At 36.6% G+C, this 25379-nt stretch overlaps 1 protein-coding gene across 2 annotated transcripts in view; it reads right to left on the bottom strand.

Annotated features, from left to right (window-relative positions):
• The window catches only part of cntnap5a (contactin associated protein family member 5a), a 448552-nt gene that overhangs the window by 46875 nt on the left and 376298 nt on the right, over positions 1-25379 (bottom strand). Inside the window, exons 20-21 of one of the 2 annotated variants that reach the window (XM_088607189.1) lie at positions 20902-21035; positions 11981-12068 (exon numbers count right to left, since the gene is read on the bottom strand). In XM_088607189.1, coding sequence (XP_088463315.1) covers positions 11981-12068; positions 20902-21035 — 222 coding nt within the window. Of the gene's footprint in view, positions 1-11980; positions 12069-16037; positions 16592-20901; positions 21036-25379 lie in introns of those variants that run through there. The other variant, XM_088607188.1, reaches the window with a different exon arrangement.

Raw genomic sequence — 25379 nt, 5'->3', positions numbered from 1 at the left:
GCGCCTTTAAAGGTGGCTTCTCAAAACGCTTTACAGGATAAAAGAGAGAGAGAGAGAGAGAGAGAGAGAGAGGGGTGGGCGAGCGGCTATCCCACAGTGAAGCGGGCGTACAGTCTGGGGAGGTATCCGTTTTCCTTGTAAATAGTTCCCTGCTTCTGCACCCCTGGGTCTTACTCTCTCTCTCTTTTCACTCTCTCTCTCTCGGGCGCGGGCGGTGTGTTGGCTCGGGCTGTTGGCGGTCGGGGTCGCGGGAGAGCCGGGTTAGCAGGTGGTGACAGAGAAGAAAAACAAAGGCTTTCACTTCCTTTAACTCCGCAAGTCTGAGTTATTGTGTCTGTCCTATCCAAACCCGAAAGTATTACAATATGTATCTATATAGCAGGTGGTGTACAGCTTTTTAGTATAGATTACACTTTTCTAAAACTTATTTAAAAAATAAAAACGATTACAATCTAATCTTTCCACGTTTGATCCCAAAATCCCAAGAAAAATAAATCTAAATGGGGAGAAAGCTATGCTGAAAGTTTATTAAGATACTTAGAAGACAAAGATACTGTATCAATTTATGTTGCATTTGTCTGATTATGATTAAAAAAACACATTTAATTAAACATGCATTTGAGATTTAAATAAAAACGCGATTTAAATCAATATAAATGTTTATAATAATAATAATAATAATTGCTTACACTTATATAGCGCTTTTCTGGACACTCCACTCAAAGCGCTTTACCGGTAATGGGGACTCTTCTCCATACTGTTTATATTGTAACGCATATTGTACAGCCTCCAATTCTCTATAAAAATTTAAAAGATCGTGTGCGCAGCCTAAGAGGGGGGGTCTACTGTCAGTGACAGCTGACAATCCTCCATACACCCATGTGGAAATTAATAATGCCAATGTAAACGTCGTATTTACAATTTGTTGATATTAGAAATGTTAAGTTCTCTAAAGCTTTGTGATAGTTGACCCAGGCAGCAAAAGATCAGCTGCACTGGTAAGATGCGACACCGAATATCTGAAGGGAGATCAAAAGGGATCCCCCCCCCCCACACACACACACAATAGAAGCAGGAAGCAGAAGCAGGGACCGTTGTCAGAAGGTAAGAAGGTGACTATTCATTGTTATCAAAAATGACTTAAATTCGATCATGTTGTGATATTTAGAAATCTAAAAGTCAATTAATTGTCCATAATATTGCTATTCTATTTTTTCAAAGAAATGTTTGTTAAAAGAAAAGTCATGGCGCCGGCTGGATTTGAACACACAACCTGTAGGTTAGTAATCAGGCATGTAGACCAGTGAGCTACTGGGGAAGTCACATGAAGATTGATTTACATGGAGTGTAGTTTAGTTCAAAGAAGGAAGTCCGTCAAGTTTTTGTATAGATTACAGAAAAGCGAATGCTGAAACTCCACCAGACATCATATGTACTGTTTAACCATAGTCAAGGACCAATCCGCTGTTCCCTTTTGTAACAGGGATATTCCCTGAAAATTAGACACAAGAAGGGCAAGGTTGGACAATGTTGTGTGGCTCTGGGGAAATTATTCTGTAAACTGAAGAGTTATAGAGGAGACACGTTGTGTATTGTCTCTTTTTACAATTGTAAAAAAATTCAATGTTAATGGGATACAGAAGATATTATTAATAACATTTTAAAACTGAAGCTGTTAACTCTAGCAGCTCTTTCGTTTGCATTATTCTATGCAGGAGTCCCTGAGACATACCAGCCAAGGTTTGGAATTTTTTTTTTTAATCAAACGTTTGAATGAGAACGTCATGATTGTTACGCAAAAGTTAAACGTGATAATTTGTTACAATTATGATCAGGAGAAAAAAGTTTATTTTTCATTTATTTGTGGCTGCTGCAGTTGCACCCTTTACACCCGTGGAGGGAAGGGGCGTCTCCTTGACTCTGGCACTCCTCCATACGCTTAAGTGATCGTGAATGTCAAGTAAATATACTGTGATACATAAAATTAATGAAAACGCCAATGTAAATGCCATATTTACAATTGGTTTAATATGTCATCACACTTCAAACTTGAATCACAAAGAAAATAAAAATGGTTGTTTTTCAGAGAAAACAATGTTTCAGGTGTGAAGAATACAGACCCTCAATTCAATTGCAGCCTAAACCTTTCCCTACACACACTCCACCCCCTGTGATCGGGATATATGGTCAAGTGTTGCTTACACCTGGGTTTCACTTTATTCAAAATAAGGTTTTTGAAAATGGAACCAGGCACTAGATGTTGTGTATATAAATGTTGTGAAACCTTTCACAAATTGCAATCTTTAAAATGTCTATGGTTTGAAGGTTCTGAGTCAGTCACATATTATTATTAATAATTTAATATTCTTAACAGTGATCAGATACGTTATTATAGTTCGGTTTCTGTGGTGTTTTAAATATTGCTTTGTTATTCTCGATTACAATTATTTTACTTTGTATTTTACTCTAATTGTAAATTTCCATATTAATACATCACATTAAGCAGATTCTAACATGCAACATAGAGAGTTTAAAAGAAGCAATCATTTTACTAACAACTAATGCACCACAAGTGCCACCTGTCGGTCATTTTGTCCAGCAAATCATGTACTGCAGTAGTCCACAGATGATTTGCCGGGCTATGGAGTTTTACTGTGTATTTTGAATGGACACATCTATAATTGAGAAGAAAGTCAGCTTCCTCTTACAAACTTCTCTGTTAGAGTTTTTGTTAACACACTGTAACAATCTGACTTGATAACTACTGCCCAAATCGGCATACAGCTAATAAGGATTTCTGGGTAAATTGGTTTATGAAAAGTATCTCTTTATGTTTAGAAATTTTGGCAGGATGAATTTGAAAGGCAAAACAGATTATATTACAAAGAAACACAGTATTATCCAATATTCAAAACAACCATGAAACAAGTAAGGCAGTAGGAGTCTTCTCACACCTGAAGAAGGCTCCATGGCCGAAACATTGTGTTTCTACTTCTCTTTTCAGCATGGAATAAACCTATTACTTGTTTCTTTGTATGATAATACTTAGACTATCCTGGAAGGGGCCATGAATCCTGGGTCCTAAATGGCGGTACCTCAGTTCTCATACAAGCCTCAAAGATTCCCTCCTCCTTTGTGAAATGTCCATACTTCTTTTGCCATGGTCACGTAAAAAGATACTATCTTTATATGAAGAAGGTCTTCTCATTTGAAAAGTGTAATTATAGAAGGCAGGCAGGGTTGTCCTGCTATGACACAAACTGGAATACTGTTTTTTGTCCATGGGCAGATGTAGATGTGGCTCAGGCAGTCTTCCAGGTATGTCTGACTAGTTGACTTCTCCTTCTGATATCTTCCTTTCACTCTCTTCTCTTTCTCAGTTCTCAGTTCTCAGTTTAAGAGGAACTTCCTTTTAAAACTTAAGCTTCTCCCCTAGGCTTGCACAAGTGTTACAAATGATAGGACCAATTACCCAATTAAACAAATTAATCAAGTTAATCCTTCAGGCTTCAATCCTTGAAGAACAGTTAAATCTTCCAATAAAACACTTTTTGTGCCTTTTATTCACCTGTAGCTTCTGCTACAACACTGCACCCTTCTGAATGGATTTTTATCACCTTTGTCTGTCTGGAGTGTGTGAGTTGTATCCCTTCCTACATTTAACATCTGATACGTCCCCAGTAAACTGAAAGACTAAAACCTATTATCAATAAAACACTTGCTTTGTGACATTTCTCAGACTGCTTTAAAGTCAGGCGCTGAGTAAAATCCTCTAAACTGAAAGCCACAATGGACACCACAATTATCCATTATACTGTATAAACTGTGAACAAAGGACCACTACAAACTAAAAAAACCCAACTGCAGCACGCATGAGCCAAGAAAAAATATCGCCTCCACAAAACAAATTAAAGGTAAACAAAAAGTCACATTCTTCTCTTAAAACCAGGAATTTAAACCAGGAATTACTTGGCTAAAGCTGCATCAGTGACTGTTGGGACTGTGTTTTGATGGAGAGTGAAATTACAGCCCACTTCCCTTTCCCTAGTGTGAGGTGATAATGCGCTAGCTGGCTGGCATGAAACATTCCCAACTGTCCAACTGTCCTGAAGATGGTCTGGAGGTTCATTCATTCATCTTATTACTTACAGACCTGCTGATCTGCTTCACAACTCAGAGAGAGGGGAGAATGTGATTTTTGTGTACAAAGCACATGTTGTGTTTACAAATTAAAAGTGTTTTAAATCTTTAATTAAAAAGTAAACAAAACACAGTTTACACAAAGATTCTAAGCTGATCATGAGGAAGAAAAATCACCCATTTTTCACACATAAAAAGTGTTTTTAATTGTCTAAACTTGTTTTTTTATGTACCAATTTATTTACAATTGGCAACCCACTGAAGCTAAGCATGTGTGAGTCTGGTCAGTACCTGGATAGGAGACTTCCTGGGAAAACTAAGGTTGCTGCTGGAAGAGGTGTTAGTGAGGCCAGCAGAGGGCACTCACCCTGCGGTCCATATGGGTCCCAATGCCCCAGTATAGTGACAGGGACACTATACTGTAAAACGAGCGCCATCTTTCGTATGAGACATAAAACCGAGGTCCTGACTCTCTGTGGTCATTAAAAATCCCAGGGTGTTTCTCGAAAAGAGTAGGGGTGTAACCCCGGCGTCCTGGCCAAATTTCCCATGGCGCCTAAATCCCCCTCTATGAATTGGCTACATTACTTTGTTCTCCTCTCCTCCCCTCTGACGGCAGGCGGAGTGACGCGCCGGTTGGAGTATTCTCGCTCGCATTTAATGGCAACGTCAGCTCAAAGATTTGGTTCAAACCACCAAATGGAGACGGGTGTGCCGACAAGCGGACCCTGCTGATGCGGGATTAACGTTAGGATGAGAGAGAGAAAGTCATGCAATTTCTAATTTAGGCAGGGACAAGTTATTGTTTCTTATTTTTTATTTTCTTTAAATATTAAAAGAATCAGTGGCCCATCGTTCCATACATTATTATGTTACATTTTTAATGTTTTTGAGAGGTTTCAGAACGCTTCAACTGATGCAAAAAAATGTAGCATAATGCGTTCTCGCGTTAACTCGCATACAGCTGGGATCCACTTTATTCAAACTAAGGTTTCTAAAAATGCAACTAAATACTAGATATTGTTTAATTAAAAGCTGTGAAAGGTTTTGAAAAGCGGAGAAAACAAATGAATCTGAAAAAAACAAGAAGTTGAAATTATTATTTATTATTAATAAATTCATATTGTTAATAATGATCAGATACATTATTATAGTTTCAGTGGTCTTTTTAATACCACTTTGTTATTATTTTATTTTTTTTGTTATTATTATTATAATTATAATACATACAATTTTATTTTAAGGCTCGTTGTAAAAGCTTGTGTTAAATTGCCCCACTGAATAAAGTATCTTGAATTTAATTGAACTAAACTTTTTCAACTGGTTTTTACTCCCATTGTTGACAATATGCTTATTCACGTTTTTATTTAATTATTAATATCTACTGTAACATAGAATATGTTGTGATATATAAAAAACTAAATAATTGTTAATATAGTTTATAATATTTGCTATTTTATTTTTTAAAGATAAGTCTTTGTTAGAAGAACAACTTGTGCCCTAAGCAGGTATTCAACTAGAATCTCATAGATAGGGCCCTATTGACAAACCCGCTGAACCAGCTGGCTGCTTGGGGCCATGGCTGAAACAAACAGCTTAAAATGTTTTGAAAGTAATCATGAGTATACGAGTCAAAGAAAAAACAAAACGTTTACAAAGAAAGTGGACTACGGTAATACCACCAACTATATAAATATATTGTATTTAGATCCTTAAATTAATATAATTATTATTTTCATTATTATTACACGATTCCATATTATTTCCTATTAAGCAGATTCTAAGAAGTACACAGTTTGTTACTGCATTAACAACAGGAAGTATACATAGAAAACGTTAAAACATTCTAGGTTTTTATAAAGTATATGAATTTAATAGTCAGAACAAGCACATCAAAACTTTTCCAAACTAACCACAGTAAGTGACTGAGTTAAAGACTTTGATGCGTAAAATGTTTATGAAGAAAGTGGAATACTGCTGTGTACTTTTTATTTAGCTACCACTACCAGCCATATACAGTATGTATAATACATTTATATTGCTAAATTAATATTGTTTATGAGGATATGATGTTCAGGGACATTATGCACCTGTTTTGTTTATGCTCAGTTACCAGAATTTCCCTTTAGTTGAAATTCCATATTATTATTCCATATTTAGCGGATTTAAACATGCACAGCAGAGAGATTAAATGAAGCAATCGTTTCACTAACAGTTAATGCACTACAAGTGCCATCTGTTGATCATCTTTGGCCAGCAAACCACGTGCTGTGGCTGCCTGTAGCTCAAATCCTGTGGTACGGGGTTTTACTGTGCATTTTGAATGGCTACATCTGTATTTGATTTACCAAAAAAGAACATAATATTTTGAGATTTGTTTTCTGTTTTCATATATTGATTTTATACTTCAATATTTACATTATCATTGTTTTTTTAGATTTCTTTATATGCTTTTACAAAGGCAATGGCAAAAATGTCAGTCTGTGTTTTATGTTTTCTGGCTTGTAGTCTACCTATACACAATATGCAAAGCTATAGAATCTGGAGTGCAAGGTTGTTGAGCTAGAGGATAATTTAAGATTAAACAACATTTGGACAGATGAATATGAATGGGATTATCCTTGAGATTCTTGAGCAAGGCACTCCCTATCTGGCACAATTAGACTTTTATGTGGAGTAGCTGTACATAATGTACAGAGATCACTCTTTTGGATGCTGCAACAAACCTCATGGCTTTATTTTAGGTTTACTAAAGAGAGAAAGCAGTTGGGCAGCCCCAGTTTCTAATAGTTCGTAAAACCTCACAATACTATTAAAAGAGTAGATGAGTGCAATGGCCTCTTCTTTTTTATGAATCTTCCTATGTTCACTCATCAGTGGGAGTTGTGCTGCACTTCTACCTGGGTTAAAGTCCAGTGACAGTCAGGCACAGATGTGCCTTTGCATGAGTGAGCAAATCACTGAGAGAGGCTGAGGTCCAGTCCTTCCAGTCTTTCTTGCATACCTTACATTCCTTTATGCTAGCAGGTAGCATCTGTTTACATTGAGTCTGGAGGTAGAGGGGAAGTTAAACAGATCAGAGGAGATGCCCTTATAGCTAAGGTGAAGTAAAAACGAGTAGAACGTTTATTGTTTTTGCTTCTTTTCTCTTACTAGTGGCTAATATGCCTGAGGAATTGACTTCTTGGTTGCCAGGGGGAAGCCTGGTACTCCTATATTTCAGGAAATATTTGTAATCCTATTGACAGTACATACATTTTTTCTCATGTACAGTTCATCAACCACTTACATTTTTCTGTTACTGGTTAAATGTTTATTAATTATTGCATGCATGAAAATTTTATTTTGTGGAAGGAAATTTCATGTTGGCTGATTTGTTTGTGAGGGTAAGAGACTGGTGTTTTGCCATCAAGCCTTAATGGCACTTGTGTCACAGATTCAATAAGACTATTTGCCTCGGCCACACCTCCCCCGAACACCAGCGCACCATGGACACGACCCCTGTTTTCCTTCCAGCCTGCCCCTTCCAGCATGCCTTTTTCCCGGTGTTTTCGTCACTCCCCCCCGGATTGGGTTGTCTGCATAGGGTCCTGAAAGAACGCTTCGTTACAATTTTACTATATTTTCCACCCAGCTGTATGCAGTGGTCTGTGGCTAAGAATCTGCGCCTGTGGCTGGAAGGTTGCTGGTTTGTATCCCGCTGACGGCAGAGGAATCTTACTCCGTTGGGCCCCTGAGCAAAGCCCTTAACCCCAACTGCTCCAGAGGCGCTATATAAATTGCTGACACTACGCTCTGACTCCAAGCTTCTCTCCCTGTCTGTGTGTCTTATGGAGAGCAGGTTGGGGTATGTGAAAAGACAAATTCCTAATACAAGAAATTGTATATGGCCAATAAAGTGATCTTATCTATATATCTTAGGAAAATTACTGAATGAGTTTGCTTTTCTAGAGCATGCCCAACAACTGATGTTTTTCCTGTGTGTATTTGCACTAGAAATTGACCTTTTCACCACACATAATGGTCTTTACTGTATCCAAAAAGCACAATATTTGACTCATCCATACAGAGAACATCCTTCCAGTAGCCTTCTAGATGTTCTTTGATGAACATGACATGGATGGTAATGTCATTTTTAGAACTTAATGGTTTCTTCCTAGTTATCCTCTCTTGAAAACCATGCCCATTTTCCTATTGGTTGAAACATGAACACTCTTTAGCGACTATTTAGAGACTATTGTGGAGTTCTTTGTGACTTTCTGTATAATTTTCAGGGTTGATCTTGGCAGGATCACTTTTCCTGGGGTACAGTCACTGTGATATTTTCCTGCTGTAGACTGACAGTGGATAGACAGTAGACAGATCCTCTCTAAGCTGATGTTTACTTGTTTTCCAATTAATTAATTCTAATTACCCCTTTATTTGTGCTTGGTGAATTGAGGGTTGACTTATATGTCACATACACTGATTCTTATTTTTTCTATAATGTATTTGCATCTCAATAAACACTGAATGCATTGTTCTGTTTGTTATTTTAGAAAAGACCAGATTTGATCAAACAATACTATAGTGGTAATGATAATGGTATAATGATTAAATGAGTATGACAACATGTAAAAAGCCATTTCTTCTGAGTTTCATGTAACATTTTGGCCCCAGTTAACTCCTCTTTTGCTTGACATCACAGTACGATGAATATTAATAAAGACAAGTTCCTGCACCTGCACTACTGCACTGGCAAAAAATGTGACCATACAAAAAATATAGTTCACCATAATCAGGTTGGCTTTATCAAAAAGCACAGAGCTTCAGATGTATGCCAACTTGTCCACATTATTCTGACTAGACATTGTTTCCCCTATGGCAATTTCTAAAAGCTGAGAAACTTTGATGTTTGTAACCATATTATGTACAGGTAACAAGTGTTTATCCTAGTTTTCTGTTTCTAGTGGTACTATTCAGGGGTGTGTTTGGAAACTGTAGCTCTGACTGTTTGTCAGTCTATTATTCCAAACCGTTGTGCCATCAATAACACTCAACATTGTATACTGTGCTATGCTGATGACATAGAGTATTGATATATGTACACAATGTCTCACAATCCATGCCTTAACTTGTATTTTTGATGTTTTCGATGTATTGGGATATACAAGTGATTAGAGAAATCTGACCTTTTTCTGAATGCCTTACTGATCCAATACTTCAGATATTTTATAAGTTTTACTCTTGTTGTATGCCATCACAATAAAGAACTTTAGTAACATTTATGAACACATAGATTGTGAAATTATCAGTTTAACTTATTTTTTTACTCTAATCAACTCATTTCTGTAAAAAAATCATTGTGATACCTCTTTCTCTCCCCTTAGGTTATTGTGAGGGATTTTCTTCTAGAATATTGAAATTCATATGGAAAGGGAAGTGACAATGTATAAAATTTTCTCTTTTATAGTGCAAGTCAGTAAGAGATCTGGTTTTATTTATTTTTTTTGTATATGGCTTGTGTTGCATCCAATATCATTTTTTTCTAAACTCAACAATTGCATTTATGCCTCTACTTAAAGTTTGATTTTGCTATATACACTTAAGTTTTGCTCTAGTGTGAAGTTTTGCTCTTCACACCTGAAGAAGGCTTCACAGCCGAAACGTTGTGTTTTAATACATAAATAAAAATAAAATGCTTAATCAATGATTGTGCCACATTGCTGTTAGGAATTTTAGCCCACTCTTCCTCACAGAACTGCTTTAATTCAGAAACATTGGCAGGTTTTCGAGCATGAACTGCTTGTTTCAGGCCCTGCCACAGCAATCTCTATTGGGTTTAGGTCTGGACTTTGACTAGGCCACTTCAAAACTTTACTTTTGCTTCTTTTCAGCCATTCTCATATGGACTTGCTTTTGTGTTTTGGATCATTGTCTTGGTGCATGACCCAACTATGCTTCAGCTCATGCTTCAGCTCACGGACGGATGACTGGACAATCTGCTTAAGAATTTTCTGATACAGAATTCATGGTTCCTTTAATTATGGCAAGTCGTCCAGGTCCCGAGGCAGCAAAGCATCCCCACACCATCACACTACCACCACCATGTTTGACTGTTGGTATGATGTTCATACTGTGGAATGCTGTGTTTGCTCTACGCCAGACATAATGGGGACCCATGTCGTCCAAAAAGTTCAAATTTTGATTCATCTGTCCATACAACATTCTCCCAAAAGGCTTGGGATTAGGCTACTTGGCAAGCATTTATGTTCTTCTTGGTTAGCAGTAGTTCCGCCTTGCTACTTTCCCGTGAAGCCCATTCTTGCCCAGTCTCTTTCTGATAGTGGAGTCTTGAACACTGACACTGAACTTAGCTGAGGCAGTTCGTTTGATGTTTTTTTACGATCCTTTGTGACTTCCTGGATTATTTCACGCTGCGCCCTTGGAGAAATTTTGGCAGGGCTATCACACCTGGGAAGATTAACTACTGTTCCAAGTGTTCTCCATTTAGAGATGTTGGATAACTTTGTTAATTAAATAAATGAAATAAGCAAAAAAAATTGTTATTTGTTCACTCAGGTTCCCTTTATCTATGGGATAATCAAATATTAGATTTTGATTAAAGACCTGAAAACCTTCAGTGTAAAAAAATTGCAATAATAGAGGAAATCAGTAAGGGGGCAAATTTTATAGGGGACCCCAATCATGCTATAAAGATTTGACATTTATTAGATGAATTCAATTGAATTATTTCTCCTTTCCACATTTGAATGACAATAGGATATAATATTTTAATGTGAATGGCTGTGCTTTGTCTGGTAGACACTGTGAATAACATTTACAGATATTTTAAGAGTGTGCAGAGGTGGTTAGGTTTTGCCAACTGGACCTTATTCTAAACAGAGATATTCCTTGTTTTCTCCTGTACTGTTACAGTTTGATTTCTGTAAATGTGACCTCTCGCAATGGCAGAATTTCAAGAGGCAGTTAACTAACCAGATTTACTTAGTGTTACTGACACTGTGTCGGGAGCCTTTACATTCTCTCTGCTGGAATAATGGCTGCTTTGATATTTTTTTAAATAGACTGCTTGGATTCTTGGGGCCGGTAGAGGGTGATTGCCTGTTGCATGAGACTTAAATTGTAGCTGTTGACCATAGAGTAATCCCTTGCCAACTGTAGTTTTATCAACTGCAAAATTAAGTTATCCACGGTTTCTCACCTATAAACAATTTAATTAAGCACAATACAAAATGGTGTATAACCACAATCAAAACCATGATATATTTCACCACCAATTTCAAATTACTGTGCCTATTGCATTCACACACCCTATTCATCACAAATGACCTTCCCACAACATATAATTGTGCTGTAACTCTGGATGAACCACATAGTCATTTTCTTTGATCAAATGCTCCATCATTATTAAGTTTTTAAAGCAATAACATAACCTTAGAAAGGAAATTTAAAGTAGCTGATTGTAACAAGTGAAACTGTTGTTTCTGTAGGGACTGTCTTATGAACTACTAAGATCACTATTCGAGCAATAATTAAGACTGAACATGAGTTAATGATATGTGATACATCATAAACTGCTAGAGTGATATTTTATTTGTGTTGACAAAGCTCTGAACATAAAGATTTTTATATCATATAACAGAATACTTCTCAAATTACATTTCTTCAAAACAAAAGCCTGAATAAACACAAAAGCCTTCAAAACAGCCTGTTTTGAAGTCTGTCATCAGAAGTACTTGAAAGGAATTTACTCCTTAAAAAATATTGTATATCTAAAGAAAAACCACACAATATAATGACAAAATTATTATTTATATTGTAACAAAAAAGAGCTTACTTGTGACTTTGCCCAAAGTCAGAGATTTGATTGCATTCAGCTCTGCTTCTGAGGACAAACTATATTTTGTGTTTACATCCTGGTCAATCTAAAAAACAAAAGCAAAAAAATACCTTGTTAAAGTACGACTCAAAATGTATTTGTGATCTTCATAATACATCAAGCGTCTATATTCACAAGGATGATCAAACAAGATTCAGAGATGAAAGATTGGATTTTATATTTTGTATAACATAACTGTAACCAGAGCACTGTTAACTATAGCCTACAAAAAAAATGCTTACATTTAGCAAGTTTCAGTAAAAACATGGTTTTTGTGACATTTGATAAAATAAAATGCAGACAGCTGACAGGGACAAACTGTCTGATCAACAAGCTATGTATCATTTGATAAAAACAAAGGAGCAGACTGTAGATTGTTATAAATAGCCTAATCAACTTTAAGTCACAGACAGGTAAGAAGGTTTGCTGCTAACCATAGGATGAGGAAATTTGTCAGCTAAGCAAGCAGGAGGAATTGGTTACTAAGTTGCAGTTTTTGGAACAAATGTTTGTTACAGGCTATAAAAAAGACCTGTTAGAGAAACTGACAGGGCTGTGTTGCTTTCATGTGCTGCCACTACTGTGCATTGACTTCAGAACTGAAATAAAGGCCTGATGATCACTTCACCTCTGTAGCCTGGACTCTCTTTCTTTTTCCCAGTCTCCTGAAGAGGGCTGATCTTATCTGTCCACCTCAGAAAGAACACAATCCTGGAGATTGTGTTTATTTCAATTTGTAACTAATATATTACAAAAAAATGAATATTACCACTGTCATTCACAACACAATTTATGCCAAAAAAGATAACATCTTATAGCAAATGTCATTAAGTATCATTCAAGTGATCATGTAATTGTGGATCATTTAAAGTATATCATTTTTATTGAAAAATCTTTATAGGCTTCATTTTTTTATTGTCTCTTTTACTTGTATGGTCATAATTGACAAGGAAACCAGGAAAAAATAATTTATGTTCAGATAAAGCTTTATTAATTTCTGTTATTTCTCATTTTCACACATGAGAAAGTACTTCCCACCTTAAAACTGCTTTATATTAAAATAATTAAAACATCTGTTTCACCCCTAGAGGTATTTACACACATTATCATAAAGTTTCCAAATCTAGCTAGAATTTAAATACATATTTTCAAAATGCAATGCAACAACTTCACCACAATATGTTATATAAATATTTGTGAGCATTAATGGCTTTTTGTATTTTAATAACAAGGTGAGGTAATTTGGTTAATTAAAAAAATGAAGACTCCCATGGAATATGTGTTATATTAAAATAAACCATCTGTTTCACTCTGAGAGGTATATTCACACATTAAGAACATACTTCTAAAGTTAACTTGGATTTGAATATTTACACAATGTGATGCAATATCTTCAGCACAATTTGTGATAAAAATATTTGTGATTATTAATGGCTTTTTTAATTACAAGATATGGTAATTTGGCTAATTTGATAAACTTAAGAACACCTAAGGAACAAAGTTCAAGTGTAAAAGTGTATTCTTTATATATAGGTAAAGATGGTGGGAATAATAAATTCTAAATTATGTTCTTGATGTTGTTGCATTGCAACAAACTAATGAAGGACAGTTTCAGAAACACAAAAATACGGAGCAGCATTTTATACCAATTTTTTTAATTAATAAAAGTTTTAAATAATACAGTTTTTTGTTTCTTTAAACAGGTTAAGACAAGTTCTACACACAGGTCTAAAGGTCTAATCAGGAAGTGGTGGTGTCAGGATAATCAAGGTTATGTTTCATAGTCACTTTCTAGTCACCCACTTTTAATTTAGTCTAGTCAACTACATTCTGACTATAATTAGTCTAACTTTTAGTCGACTAAAACAGAATAGTTTTAGTCACATTTTAGTAATTTAGTTTAATTTATTTCTACAATAAAAGGTATTCATTTTTAAAATGTAATAAGTCTAAAATGAAATAATTCATTTTTAATATTGGAATATTAATTTTAGTCCTTTTTAATGTACATTTAATGTAATTTAATTGCTCTAATTAGATAATACCTAATAATTTTGTGGGGCAACCTTTTACTTACCATGTTAAGCAAGAAAGAAGTGCATAAAACAATTTAGGAACCTAAAAACCACAAGTCTTTAGACTTGCAACAAAGTGTATTAATTCCCAGAGGTCAAATATTAAATACAACAAATAATTGTGCAATAAAGGGTAAATATAAAATAATCTTATGTGGAGACATTGTATGAATCTTTCCTAATATGAAAATATATGTTGGTACTATTAATAATAATTCCATACCATTATATAAGGTTTTTAAAAGTTCTTTTTTTCAAAGCAATATTATTATACATTTATTCAGTTAAGTCCCCTGCCAATACTGATTTTGCAATAATTGAAGAGAACTTACTGCATGAATTACTTAAAAACATGCCAAAAACCAAATGCCGAAACCCACAAAACGTAGTCGAAAAGCCGAGCCAAGGGGTTCAGGTGTCAAAAACATGAGAATTACTACCACCCACCTCCCCCCCCCCCAAGAATGAGGGCTCAATGAAAGTTCAGAATTAGGACTGGGTCAAGGATGTCACTTTTGGGTACCCCAGAGTGTTCTTCAGGGCCATTACCCTCCCAGTCAGTCAACCAGGTATTGTAGGGAGCCACGATGCCAGCGAGAGTCCAGAATTGTATTAACAGTGTAAGCAGGAATTCCATTCCCTCTATGATGTGAGGTGGGGAAGGTCAAGGTTGATGTTAGATGGAAGAGCGATGGAAAGGCATAAGCAAGGAAACAAGAAAAGTAGCATGAAGTCTAAGAGTAGAGGGTAAAGCCAGACTATAAGTGACAAGTGTTCTCTGAGCTAAGATACGGAAGGGACAGATGTAATGGGGACCTAATTTGCGAGAAGGCTGACTCAGAGGCATATTGTGGGTAGAGAGCCACACCATTTGTCCTCGCTGGAGGTGGGGCACTGCTTGACAAAGTCTATTGGCAGTACAAACTTGTCTTTGGTTAGTATACGATAGCTAATTTCCGTAAGTCTTGAATGTTGGAGATGTATTGATTGAGGAACCTGGGTGTCTGGGGGTGAATCCGAAATTAAGGTTGGTTGGTATTGTTAAGAACACAGGATTGGTGACAATATGGTAGCTGAAGATGTTAAGGAGTTATGGGCATACTCAGCCCATTGAAGCAAAGAGGCCCAACTATCTTGCGTGAAGAAAGTGTAAGCTTGAAGGAATGTTTGTAAATCTGATTAATTCTTTCTGTCTGACCATTAGCTTGTGGGTTATATGCCGAAGTCAGGGAAACTGTGGCTCCGAGGGATTTACAAAACACTTTCCAAAACCTAGAGGTAAATTGCGGACCCTTTTTTGAGACAACATCCTTAGGGATTCCATGAAGTCTAAAAACATGTTGGATAAAAAGGTCTGCCAGTTCTTGAGCCGAAGGAAGAGAGGGAAGAGGGGTGAAATGCGTTGATTTAGAAAACCAATCCACGATGACTAAAATGGTAGTATGTCGTTGACTCTTCAGGAGATCTGTAATAAAATCCACCAAGATATGGGACCATGGACGTTCAGGAATGGGTCAAAGTTGGAAAAGTCCAGCAGTCTTCTGGCAGGGAGATTTAATTCAGGCACATACGGGGCATGCTTGAAAATAATCTGTAGTATTCTTTTTAGGGTAGGCCACCAGAAGTCTTCTGAAATTATTTCAAGGGTTCTCAGGATTCCAGGGTCTCCAGCAGAGTGGGAATCATGGCCCCAAAGGAGGACTGTGGATCAGACCGGATTGACAACAAAGTTTGTTGGGGGGACATTGTGGAGGAATCAGGTGGCCAGACAAAGCACGCCTGACCTATTCTCCAATTTTCCATTTAATAATCGCTATAAACCTATCAGATGGGATAATAGGTTCTGGATCTTTTTCAATTTCAGGAGGGCCATATAGCTGAGAAAGAGCATCAGCCTTGACATTCTTGGAACCAGGGATATATGTAATTAAAAAAACATCTGGCTTGGCGAGAATTCAGTAGTTTCGCAGATTGCAAATATTCCAGGTTTTTATGGTAAGAGTATATAACAAAAGGGTGTTGTGCACCCTCCAGCCAGTGTTTCCACTCTTCGCAAGCTAGTTTAATGGCAAGAAGTTCACGATTCTGTACATCACAATTAATCTCAGTGGGCAAAAGCTTTCTAGAAAAAAAGCACAGGGATGAAGAATTGTTTTCTGATCGTGGCATTGAGAAAGAACTGCCCCCACTCCATAGGCTGATGCATCTACCTCAAAAGGGTAAAGAAGGATCAGAGTGCCGTAGTAGTGGGGCTGATGTAAAAAGATGTTTCAGATGGGTAAATGCTGTTTCCGCCTGAGGAGACCATTTGCCTTGTGTCAGGCCCTTTCGGGTCTCAAGTAGGTGCAGCTATGGAAGCGACGACCGAGCTGAAATCCCTAATAAAACGTCTATAAAAACTGGCAAACCGCAGAAAATTCTGGACTTGTTTCAGATTCTTCGGTGGTGGCCATTCTTTGATCGTGGCTATCTTGCTTGGATCCATTTTGATTCCCTGAGGAGAAAGAACATTTCCTAGGAAATGAATCGTGGGGACAATTAACACAAACCTTCATATGACATCAAGATAAACATTGTTCATAAAATTTTGAAAAACAGCAGGAATGTTAACCAAGCCAAAAGGCATAACCAGATATTCATAGTGTCTATAGGTTGTGATGAAAGCGGTTTTCCATTAATCACCCTTCCTGATGCAAATTAGTTTTTAAGCTCCACGTAAGTCTAATTACGAGAAGATAGTGTTGCCATTTATAGATTCCAGAGCTACAGTAATTAACAACAATGGGTATCGCATCTTGACTGTAATTTCATTGAGACCATGGTAATCGATGCAGGGTCTGAGTTCTCCGTCCTTTTTCTCTATAAAAAAGAAGCTAGTGCAGATGTTGGAGAGGGGCGAATAATGCAAGCTCTGAGTGATTCCTGAATGTACTCATCCAAGGCACGTGATTCCGTATTTGACAGTAGATAGATTTTCCCCTTTGAAGGAAGACTGTTGGGTAGGAGGTCAACAGGACAGTCATAAGGACGATGGGGGGGAGGGTTAGGACTTTTTGTTTATTGAAGGCCTCCAATAAATCTCTGTATTGAAGAGGAACTTGAGACTTCAGATTGAGAGAAGTTAGTAAAGCCTAGCTTTATAGGCAGAAGGCAGCAACAGGAGTGACAATGAGAATCCCAGGTTAATAGTTCATTATGTTACCAGGAGATGTGGGGATCATGTTGGTGTAGCCAAGGGTACCCTAAAAGGAAGGGGTGTGAAGGGGTCTCCAGAAGGAAAAATTGTATTTGCTTGAGATGGGTGGCACCTATCTGTAGAGTGAGCAGGATGGTCTGCCAGGAAATTGGGCCTGAAGCAATAGAGGAGCTGTCCATAGTTTGGACATGGAGGTGTGGATTCACTGGGAGTAAAGGGATATTCCAGGACTTAGCGAGGGACGAGTCTAAGATGTTCCTGGCCACTCCAGAATCTATAAAAGCAGAAAGGGGCAGATCAGTATTATTCCAGGAGCGAGCGGGCAGAAGATAAAGGGTGGTTATGGTTCTTGTAATACATGGAGATATAGTCACCCCTGATTGAGAGGTAGGCTGGGAATGTTGTCTTCTTTGTGGTCTGACAGGACATGAAGCCTAGAAGTGACCGAGTTTACCGCAATAGAGGTAACGCCCTTCCAAGTGATGTCTGCTCCTCTCCTCTGGTGTGAGTCTGGAATGGGCTATTTCCATTGGTTGTTCAGGGAGCGCATAAGTAGCAGAAAAAGTTTGTGGGGATGTAAAATTCTGTGACCGTGATCTTTCCAGTCGTCTTTCACAAAGCCTGTTATCCAAGTCAATGATTTGAGGAATTACTTATTCAAGGGTATTACCAGTTAGGGAATTAACTAAAAGTTCTTACTAAAAGTTTGTATTATATCTTGTTAACTATATATCTTTTTGCTTTTATTTTACTAAATCCATCTCAGGATATCTGGTCTCAAAAGATAACATAGCCACATGGTGTCTTTACGCACTGCTGACATAGTTCTCAGGGAAATGACCGAGTGACCTCTCCTGGAACAAATTGTCTATTCAGCAGAAGTAGCTGCTTGTCAAACAAGCCTTCAGTAAAGAATATATATGTACTGCTCAGATTTTTAGAATGACCATATATAGCCACAATGCAAGTAGAGTGGGAGTGTATCTTGTATTGTTTGTTTCACTGTATAAAAGAGCGCTATAAGCAATGTCTTTTAAGTCATGTGCCATACGACGCAAGACTTCCATATTCATATGAATAAAGATGACTTTCAACACAAAAACACTCAGCTGATGCCGTTTTTTTCTGGCACAACACTGGTTAGAAGCAAGACAGTCAAATGGTGTCACGGATGTCGGAAGGGGCAAACAGTGGAATCTCAGGAGAGCGAAAAGACCCTATGTATAGCGGCGAGATGGGGGTTAGGCCGGGCTCAGCTGTTCAGGGAATGCTGTATAGAAACCTTTGCCCTCAGGTAGCGGCGGACGTGGGGAGACCTGGTGCTAGGCGGGTTTCAGGACATCCGAACGTCAATGCTGAGCGAAGGCAGACTGAAAGACCCAGAAATATATAGTCCCAGAGAAAGAGAAACACCGGAAGGACAGCAAAGAACCGGAAATGAGAGACAAGACAGAGAAGGAGCGCCCTCTGGCTGCAGATGGCGTGACAAATGGTCTTTCAATTCAATTCCTCTGAGAGACCTTGTCAGTATTGAAAAATAAGAGCTTCCTGATTCCAAGATGTCTCTGCTGCTAGAATGCTAAATTCGATGTAATAATCTTTGAACAGTGCGTCTGCCTTGCCAGAGAGAAAAAAGACAAGTAGTTGAAAGTAGACCGTTGTCTGGTCGATTGAAGACAGATCTAAGGTGTTCTTGAAAGAGGTTAAAGTCATAAACTATGGGTGTATCTTGCTCTATTAAGGCAGTAGCCCAATCCAATGCCTCACCGGTAAACAATAAACGTGACCTTTTCACGCGAGGCTGGAAAGCTTTCAGAGTGGAGTAGGAAAATGAATGTGTATTGGTTAAAAACCCACAGCATTTGGATGAGTCTCCATCAAATCTTTCCAGTGTGACAGGAGATGTAGGTCAAGGGGCAGGGCTGTTGGAGGAGAAGTAGTGGGGTGGGGGAAAGCAGCGGGAGGAGCAGGAGGGTCCTGCGGGGTTGAAGCAGATAGTACATCTCACAACTGTCAATCTGGTATAATGATACTCGTAGTTGCATCAGGGCTTGAGAGTGTTGATTAAGGAGTACACGCATAGAGTCTAACTCCTCTGGATCCATATTTTTGTGGCTCAGTATTCTGTTAAATTCTGTTACGGGAGTGTGTATTTAGATTTAAGAAGATCCTAGGCAGAGTTATAAAAATATATTATTGGTAAAGGTGAGAGTATTGACCAAAACAGAGATAGAAAGTCGGGATCCACAAACCAAGTCAGGGTGTTCAGGCAGCAAAACAGGAGTGAAAACCAAATGCCAAAATTCACAAAATGTAGTCGAAAATCCGAGCCAAGGAGTTCAGGTGTCAAAAACAGAAGAGAAAACCAAACGCCAAAAGCAGGAGACAAACACCACAAATCATAGTCAGGAGAAGGTAAGTCAGAAGCCAGAAAAATGAATAATAAGACAGAAGAATCTCACAAGTAGCTCTGGGAAAGTAAAACGTAATACTGAGCAGTGAGTGTAGAGCTGGAAGTTTCTAAAATATGAAAAATCAGGAGGTGTGGTGCTAAGCAGGTGAGGTAATTGGTTAACTGTCTTGACAAGGTGTACACCATCTTAAGGGGACTGCAGAGGGATTGCGTGAAGCTGAGGTTGCAACAAGGGTGAGTTAAAACAAAAGAGTAAGAGAAAACAGCACGCCCTAGTACTTTAAATTCTCACACATTAGTAGCTCTGAGGCATTGTGCAGTCTACATACAATCACAGACCTAGGATTATAACAATTTCAGACAGCCTCCTATTTGCCAGACATAAAGTAAATGCACAAACTTCATGTGACAAAATTCATTTTAGTATGAGTTTTAGTCAAATGGGTAATTTTGTCTCAACTTAATTCACTTAAACAAAAATGCCAAGCAATTTAGTCTTCATCATCATCATTGTAGATTATTTTCATGGGTGTTTTGTCATTGTTTACTAAAATGAAAAAGAGGTCATTGCCGAACATTTTCTTCTACAAAATTAACATTGCAACAAGGGTACATAGGGTGCAGGAGCCCTGTAACAGGGGGCTGATGTGCAAAGATTCTGCACACCAGCTTATCAAACTAAGGGATATTTGCTATACTTGTCAAGGGTCTGAATACTGAATAGTGCAAGGCAATGTATATTCATCTAGTGTGAAATGTGATTAAGACTATGACTATATCATTATAAACCAATAAACATTGAAAAACATGAAAAATGAAAACTTATAATTTTATCCAATCTGTAGTTTCTCATCTGTGAAACAAATACTAAAAATATTTGTCATATATCAGAGATATGTAGAAATCACATACATAAAATGGTTCTAACCACTGTAGGTACCAGATATAAATTCCATCCTCACCCCTCAATTTGAAAATGGTCATTGGCCACCAAGATACAGAAATAAATGTTTGCTGTATTACTCAGATTTCTGATATTAAATGCATTTTTGTGCATTAAATACAGATAATGCTATTGAAAACCATAAGTTGATTCAAAATACATTTTTAAGAACCAGTCACCCTCTAAAGAATATTTTAGTGTATTCTATACTTTTATGAAGTACTACAAAACTTTCAACATGTGTCTTCTTACTTGGATGTTAACATCTTTCCCTTCACGGTGGATTCGAACCCAGTGAAGCTGTCCATCTGCAAAGTTGGTGATTTGGGGGAAAAATATATCTGTCTTCTTTTCTTTGTTCAGTTGATACCAGATTTGTAGGCTTCCTGGAAGAAAAAATACAAGCAGATACATTACCAAGATTTTTGGAAATCTGTTTTAACAAGCTTAACAGTAGTCTGATAGAAACAGATACGATTATTGATTTATTAGAAAAGAGTGTTATTTATTCTCAAAGAGAATCTTCTGCCATGTAAAAAATGTGATTTATGCTGTAAATGCACAAATACACAGAAGAGCATGAATGTCATAGAGTAGGGGTCCAAATAGTTTTGCATGTTCCTGTAGGTTCCATGTTGTTTTAGTGTGTTCCCACAACTATTTTTTCAGTTGGATAGCGCTGCATCTGAACGCCTTTGACCTGGATTTACTATTCTTCATGAGACTGGATAGCCTGTGATATGACAAGCAGATTTTTTGTTTTTATATAAGCACTTCACTTTAATTCATGTTATCATTTTTCTAATTGTGATCATTTTTCTAAATTTTGAACTTGTGAAATGTGAAATAATTACTTGGAATCTTACAAGTCTCTTTTAATGAAAATAAATGAGATTTGGTCCTATAACAATCCTTGGAAACAAAAATTATTCTGGTCATTGTTCCTTGAATTTTTTGTTTCAGGTCAGCAGTATAATTTTAATATATTAATAGAATCTTGATGGATTGTATTGTTTTGACAGTGGCATGTCATCACAAAATCAGAAGGCTTGTGGTGCAACCCAGCATTTACATACAGTAACAAAATGACCTCAGTGTGATCTTTCTGTGATTACATATACAAATGCATACATAATTATGAGGATGGTCGAGTGGGAAGCTATAATTAATCACATTTATTGCATCTTTTGCAATAAGTTCTTTGGCCATTAGCATTAGCAAAATAGGAAGAATAGTGGTTTTCAGTGAATATGGCAGTGTAATGTGTAGTAAAGATCTCTCCAATCTTATACTTCCTTATTTTATCAATTACACTGACCATTTTGTTTGTGCCGTCTTACAGAGAATCGAGGACTCTTGTTCCAGAAATTCATCAAAAGTCAAGATTATCATCAAAGTAGAATCACATCAGTAAAGAGCTGTCAGTTATAGACTAATTTGTTTTCAACAGCTCTTTACTGTTTTCAGTTTTTAACACTTTTTCCTGGAAGCTATCTTCCAGATATCCATTCCCTTAGACACTTTCCCACATGCCATGCCCATTTTCACATATGATACAATGTTTTTTATATATTGATTTTTCAGAAATTTGTCTTGCATCCAAACATCTGTTTTACAAGCACAGAAACTTATAAAACCATACAAACAATACATGTAAACATTATATTGAAATATAACATTAGATAAAATATATCAACTCATACATATTCATTTCACAGTACTCCTATGGGGATCCACACAACTACATCAAAACTCTGTATATTTACACCCCCCATAATTATACTAATCCCACATATTTGCACATTCCCTCTTCATTTTTACATAATCCACTGATTGCACTTGCCCATAAACCATTACTCCTTTTTTGTGAGCTCATATATTGAGTAATTTCATTGAGTTTGGAATAAACAGATTCCTACTTTTAAGCTTATGAACTCTAAAACACCATCTTAAAAGTATGAGTTGATATTCATCATGCAGAACATTGGAGAGATCAGAAGCAATACTAACAGCTAGTCTCAACATACTGTGCAGTTTGAAAGCTCTGCTCAACTAGCTGTCCCACTTAGAACACAGCCTCAAGAATCTGGACATCTTTGCTTTTTGTTGCACAGAAAAACTGTTATACCACATGAGTATTTCATATTGACTCTTAGTTTCTCAAACTTGAAATGTATATGTTTCTTTGTACATAGACTTGTCACTTAATATAGTTATATAATTTTGTACTTGTAGTGTGTGCAGGCTTAGACACTGGGGACACACAAGTTTGTGTGGGTATTTATGATTGCTAGATTGTAACAAAAATATGAAAAGGTTCATATATGTTTTTGAAAAATCATGGGATGTATGGGTTTTTGAAAAAGTATGGGATGAGGTAACGGCAATTTTGGTCAGGTGGCAGCAATTTTGGTATGCAGCTCTCACCAGTCAGTATCTTCAATAAATATCTTTCATAGTTCATCCCTGTTCAAACATCTTTCATACAAATTTTATTTATGTTTACTGTAGTTATTCATTATGTCTAGATAAAAAGAGCAATACTAATCTTAGGACCAAGTAAAGATTTATTCCATGCTGAAAAGAGAAGACAAACACAACATTTCAGCTGTGGAGCCTTCTTCAGGTAAAATGCAACTTGAAATGCTAATTGTAGTTGCCTAAAGACATCCTTGGAACTTACAAAACTAGTTTAGCATTGTAATGTACTCTACAAGACTAAAATACATATTATTATGCATTAGGCATATGTAATGCTCTTATGTCCATTGTTAGGTGAAGCTATGTTTAAAAACTAATCCATTACAGTTACATGTTTTTTGAATGAGGAATTACTTTAAAAATTAACTAGAAGTTGGGTAAAATAAAATGTCATCAGTTAAAACAATCTATGTAGGATGTGTATAGTTATGATTTTAAACAAAACATATTTTTCTTCCAATTGACAGCATATTACCCTGGATGACCCTGATTTCTGACTAATTTAAAAAGCAATTCACAACACAATAAAACATTCTTTTTAAAAGTAACTTTCCAAAACATAGCTTATGACATTATTCAATCAAGATGCACTATCAATCAAAGGTGGATAATTACCAACAAATAAATTCATAATATTATGTGACTTCCACACACTGCATTGTTGGCACATAACATGGTATTCCCATCAAGAGATATTATATCTCCGGGATCACACCCTCTTGTAAAGTCTTCTCCGTGCAGGGCTAAATAGGTTCAGTTCCTTCATTCAATTAATGTGGCCCTTATACGGTATTGTGGCCTGTACCATCAAAACTCCAGCTCTGATTCAGGCCATTTCTGCAACACAACGTGAATGGCACCACTCCTCATATCTGTGGAAAACTTTGTCTAGAAACTTGTCAGAACAGATAGAACTGTGACTTGTCATTAAACATAGTATTGAGCCAATTTACACTTGTCCAGTTTCTGTTGGAATCTCTTCATGTCATCATACAACATACCCTATGCCAATTATTCAGCACCAAACCAAATGTTGGTGATTGGGGTACTGGTAATGGAGCAAAGGGATCTGAAGTGTACTGTATATATATAGGGTTAGAATGCCAGAAACACTCCAGTATACAACAAACACTCCAGTCACAGACAGAGAGAAATAATTCAGGGTTCATATTCTTCAGGAGTGTATTGGCTTCAGTTGTCGCTGAGCTGATTTCGAAATTTAAAAGACGGTAGCTCACAAAGAAGCATGTCTAATCTAAATGAAGGGCTAGATCAGTATAGTCTCATTTTGAGTCCTTGAGCAGTGTAAACTACTTTGATGAAACTAACAAGTTTCTTCAAAGCTTAAACATGATCGGTATAAAGTTTTGTCGAAGCTTAAAATAATTTATCTGTATACTGACAGTGTGTTAGGGTCATAAGTATTGCAGGTTAAATACCTGTCCCTGGCAAAAAAAAAATAACCTATTTTCATGAGCATCTGAAAATTGAGCATCAAGAAAAACATTTCCTAGATACTGTGACAATTATGGCAATATTAGCTTTTTTCATAGTACAAAAACATATTTGAATCCAGGTAGTGTATTAATTAAATGCTTCTAACTATTTATAGCCAACACTAACATGTGTATGTGTATGTTTGTTACATTGATCAAAGAAAAGGAGGAAAGAGGACAATCATATTACAGATCATAATGTATTTGTTGCTTGTTCATGTGTTTAGTTACACTCTATCATAAATATTATTCTAACATTTTAAATATGTTTTCATTGCCTTATATGCTTGTGAATTTATGTACACAGATATATTTGAAAAAAAAACATTGCACTTTAAATACTGTTACCCTCAATTTCTGACTCTTGAACATTATAAATAAAATAATTAAAAGCTAATTATATTATTAAATATATTGCATAGGAAGCCAAAAATACCTAGGCCTTTTTCAAGACCACCCAACCCAACAATGCACTCCATTGTGTGCTGCCATTTAAAAATGCAATATAAAAATTAAAAAATATGTCTGTACCACCTTTTACAAACCACATTAGGGTTAAGCGTTCAGCAGTCTAAAAACAGGAATTTTAAATCTGTACCAGGTTTAGATTTACTGAAATACAGCATAAGTCAAATAAGATACTGCTCAGTCATGTTAAAACAAATACTTTAAGCCCCTGTTATTTCACCTGTTTACCATGGTTTACATTTTAGAGTCAGTAGAATTCTAGAATTATCTGTTGCTAACAGTGGA

The sequence above is a fragment of the Lepisosteus platostomus genome, chromosome 14 (assembly GCF_059453375.1).
Source record: "Lepisosteus platostomus isolate fLepPlt1 chromosome 14, fLepPlt1.hap1, whole genome shotgun sequence".
Taxonomy (NCBI): domain Eukaryota; kingdom Metazoa; phylum Chordata; class Actinopteri; order Semionotiformes; family Lepisosteidae; genus Lepisosteus; species Lepisosteus platostomus.
Note: the sequence above shows the minus strand (reverse complement) of the source record. Positions and strands in the feature narration are given on the sequence as shown.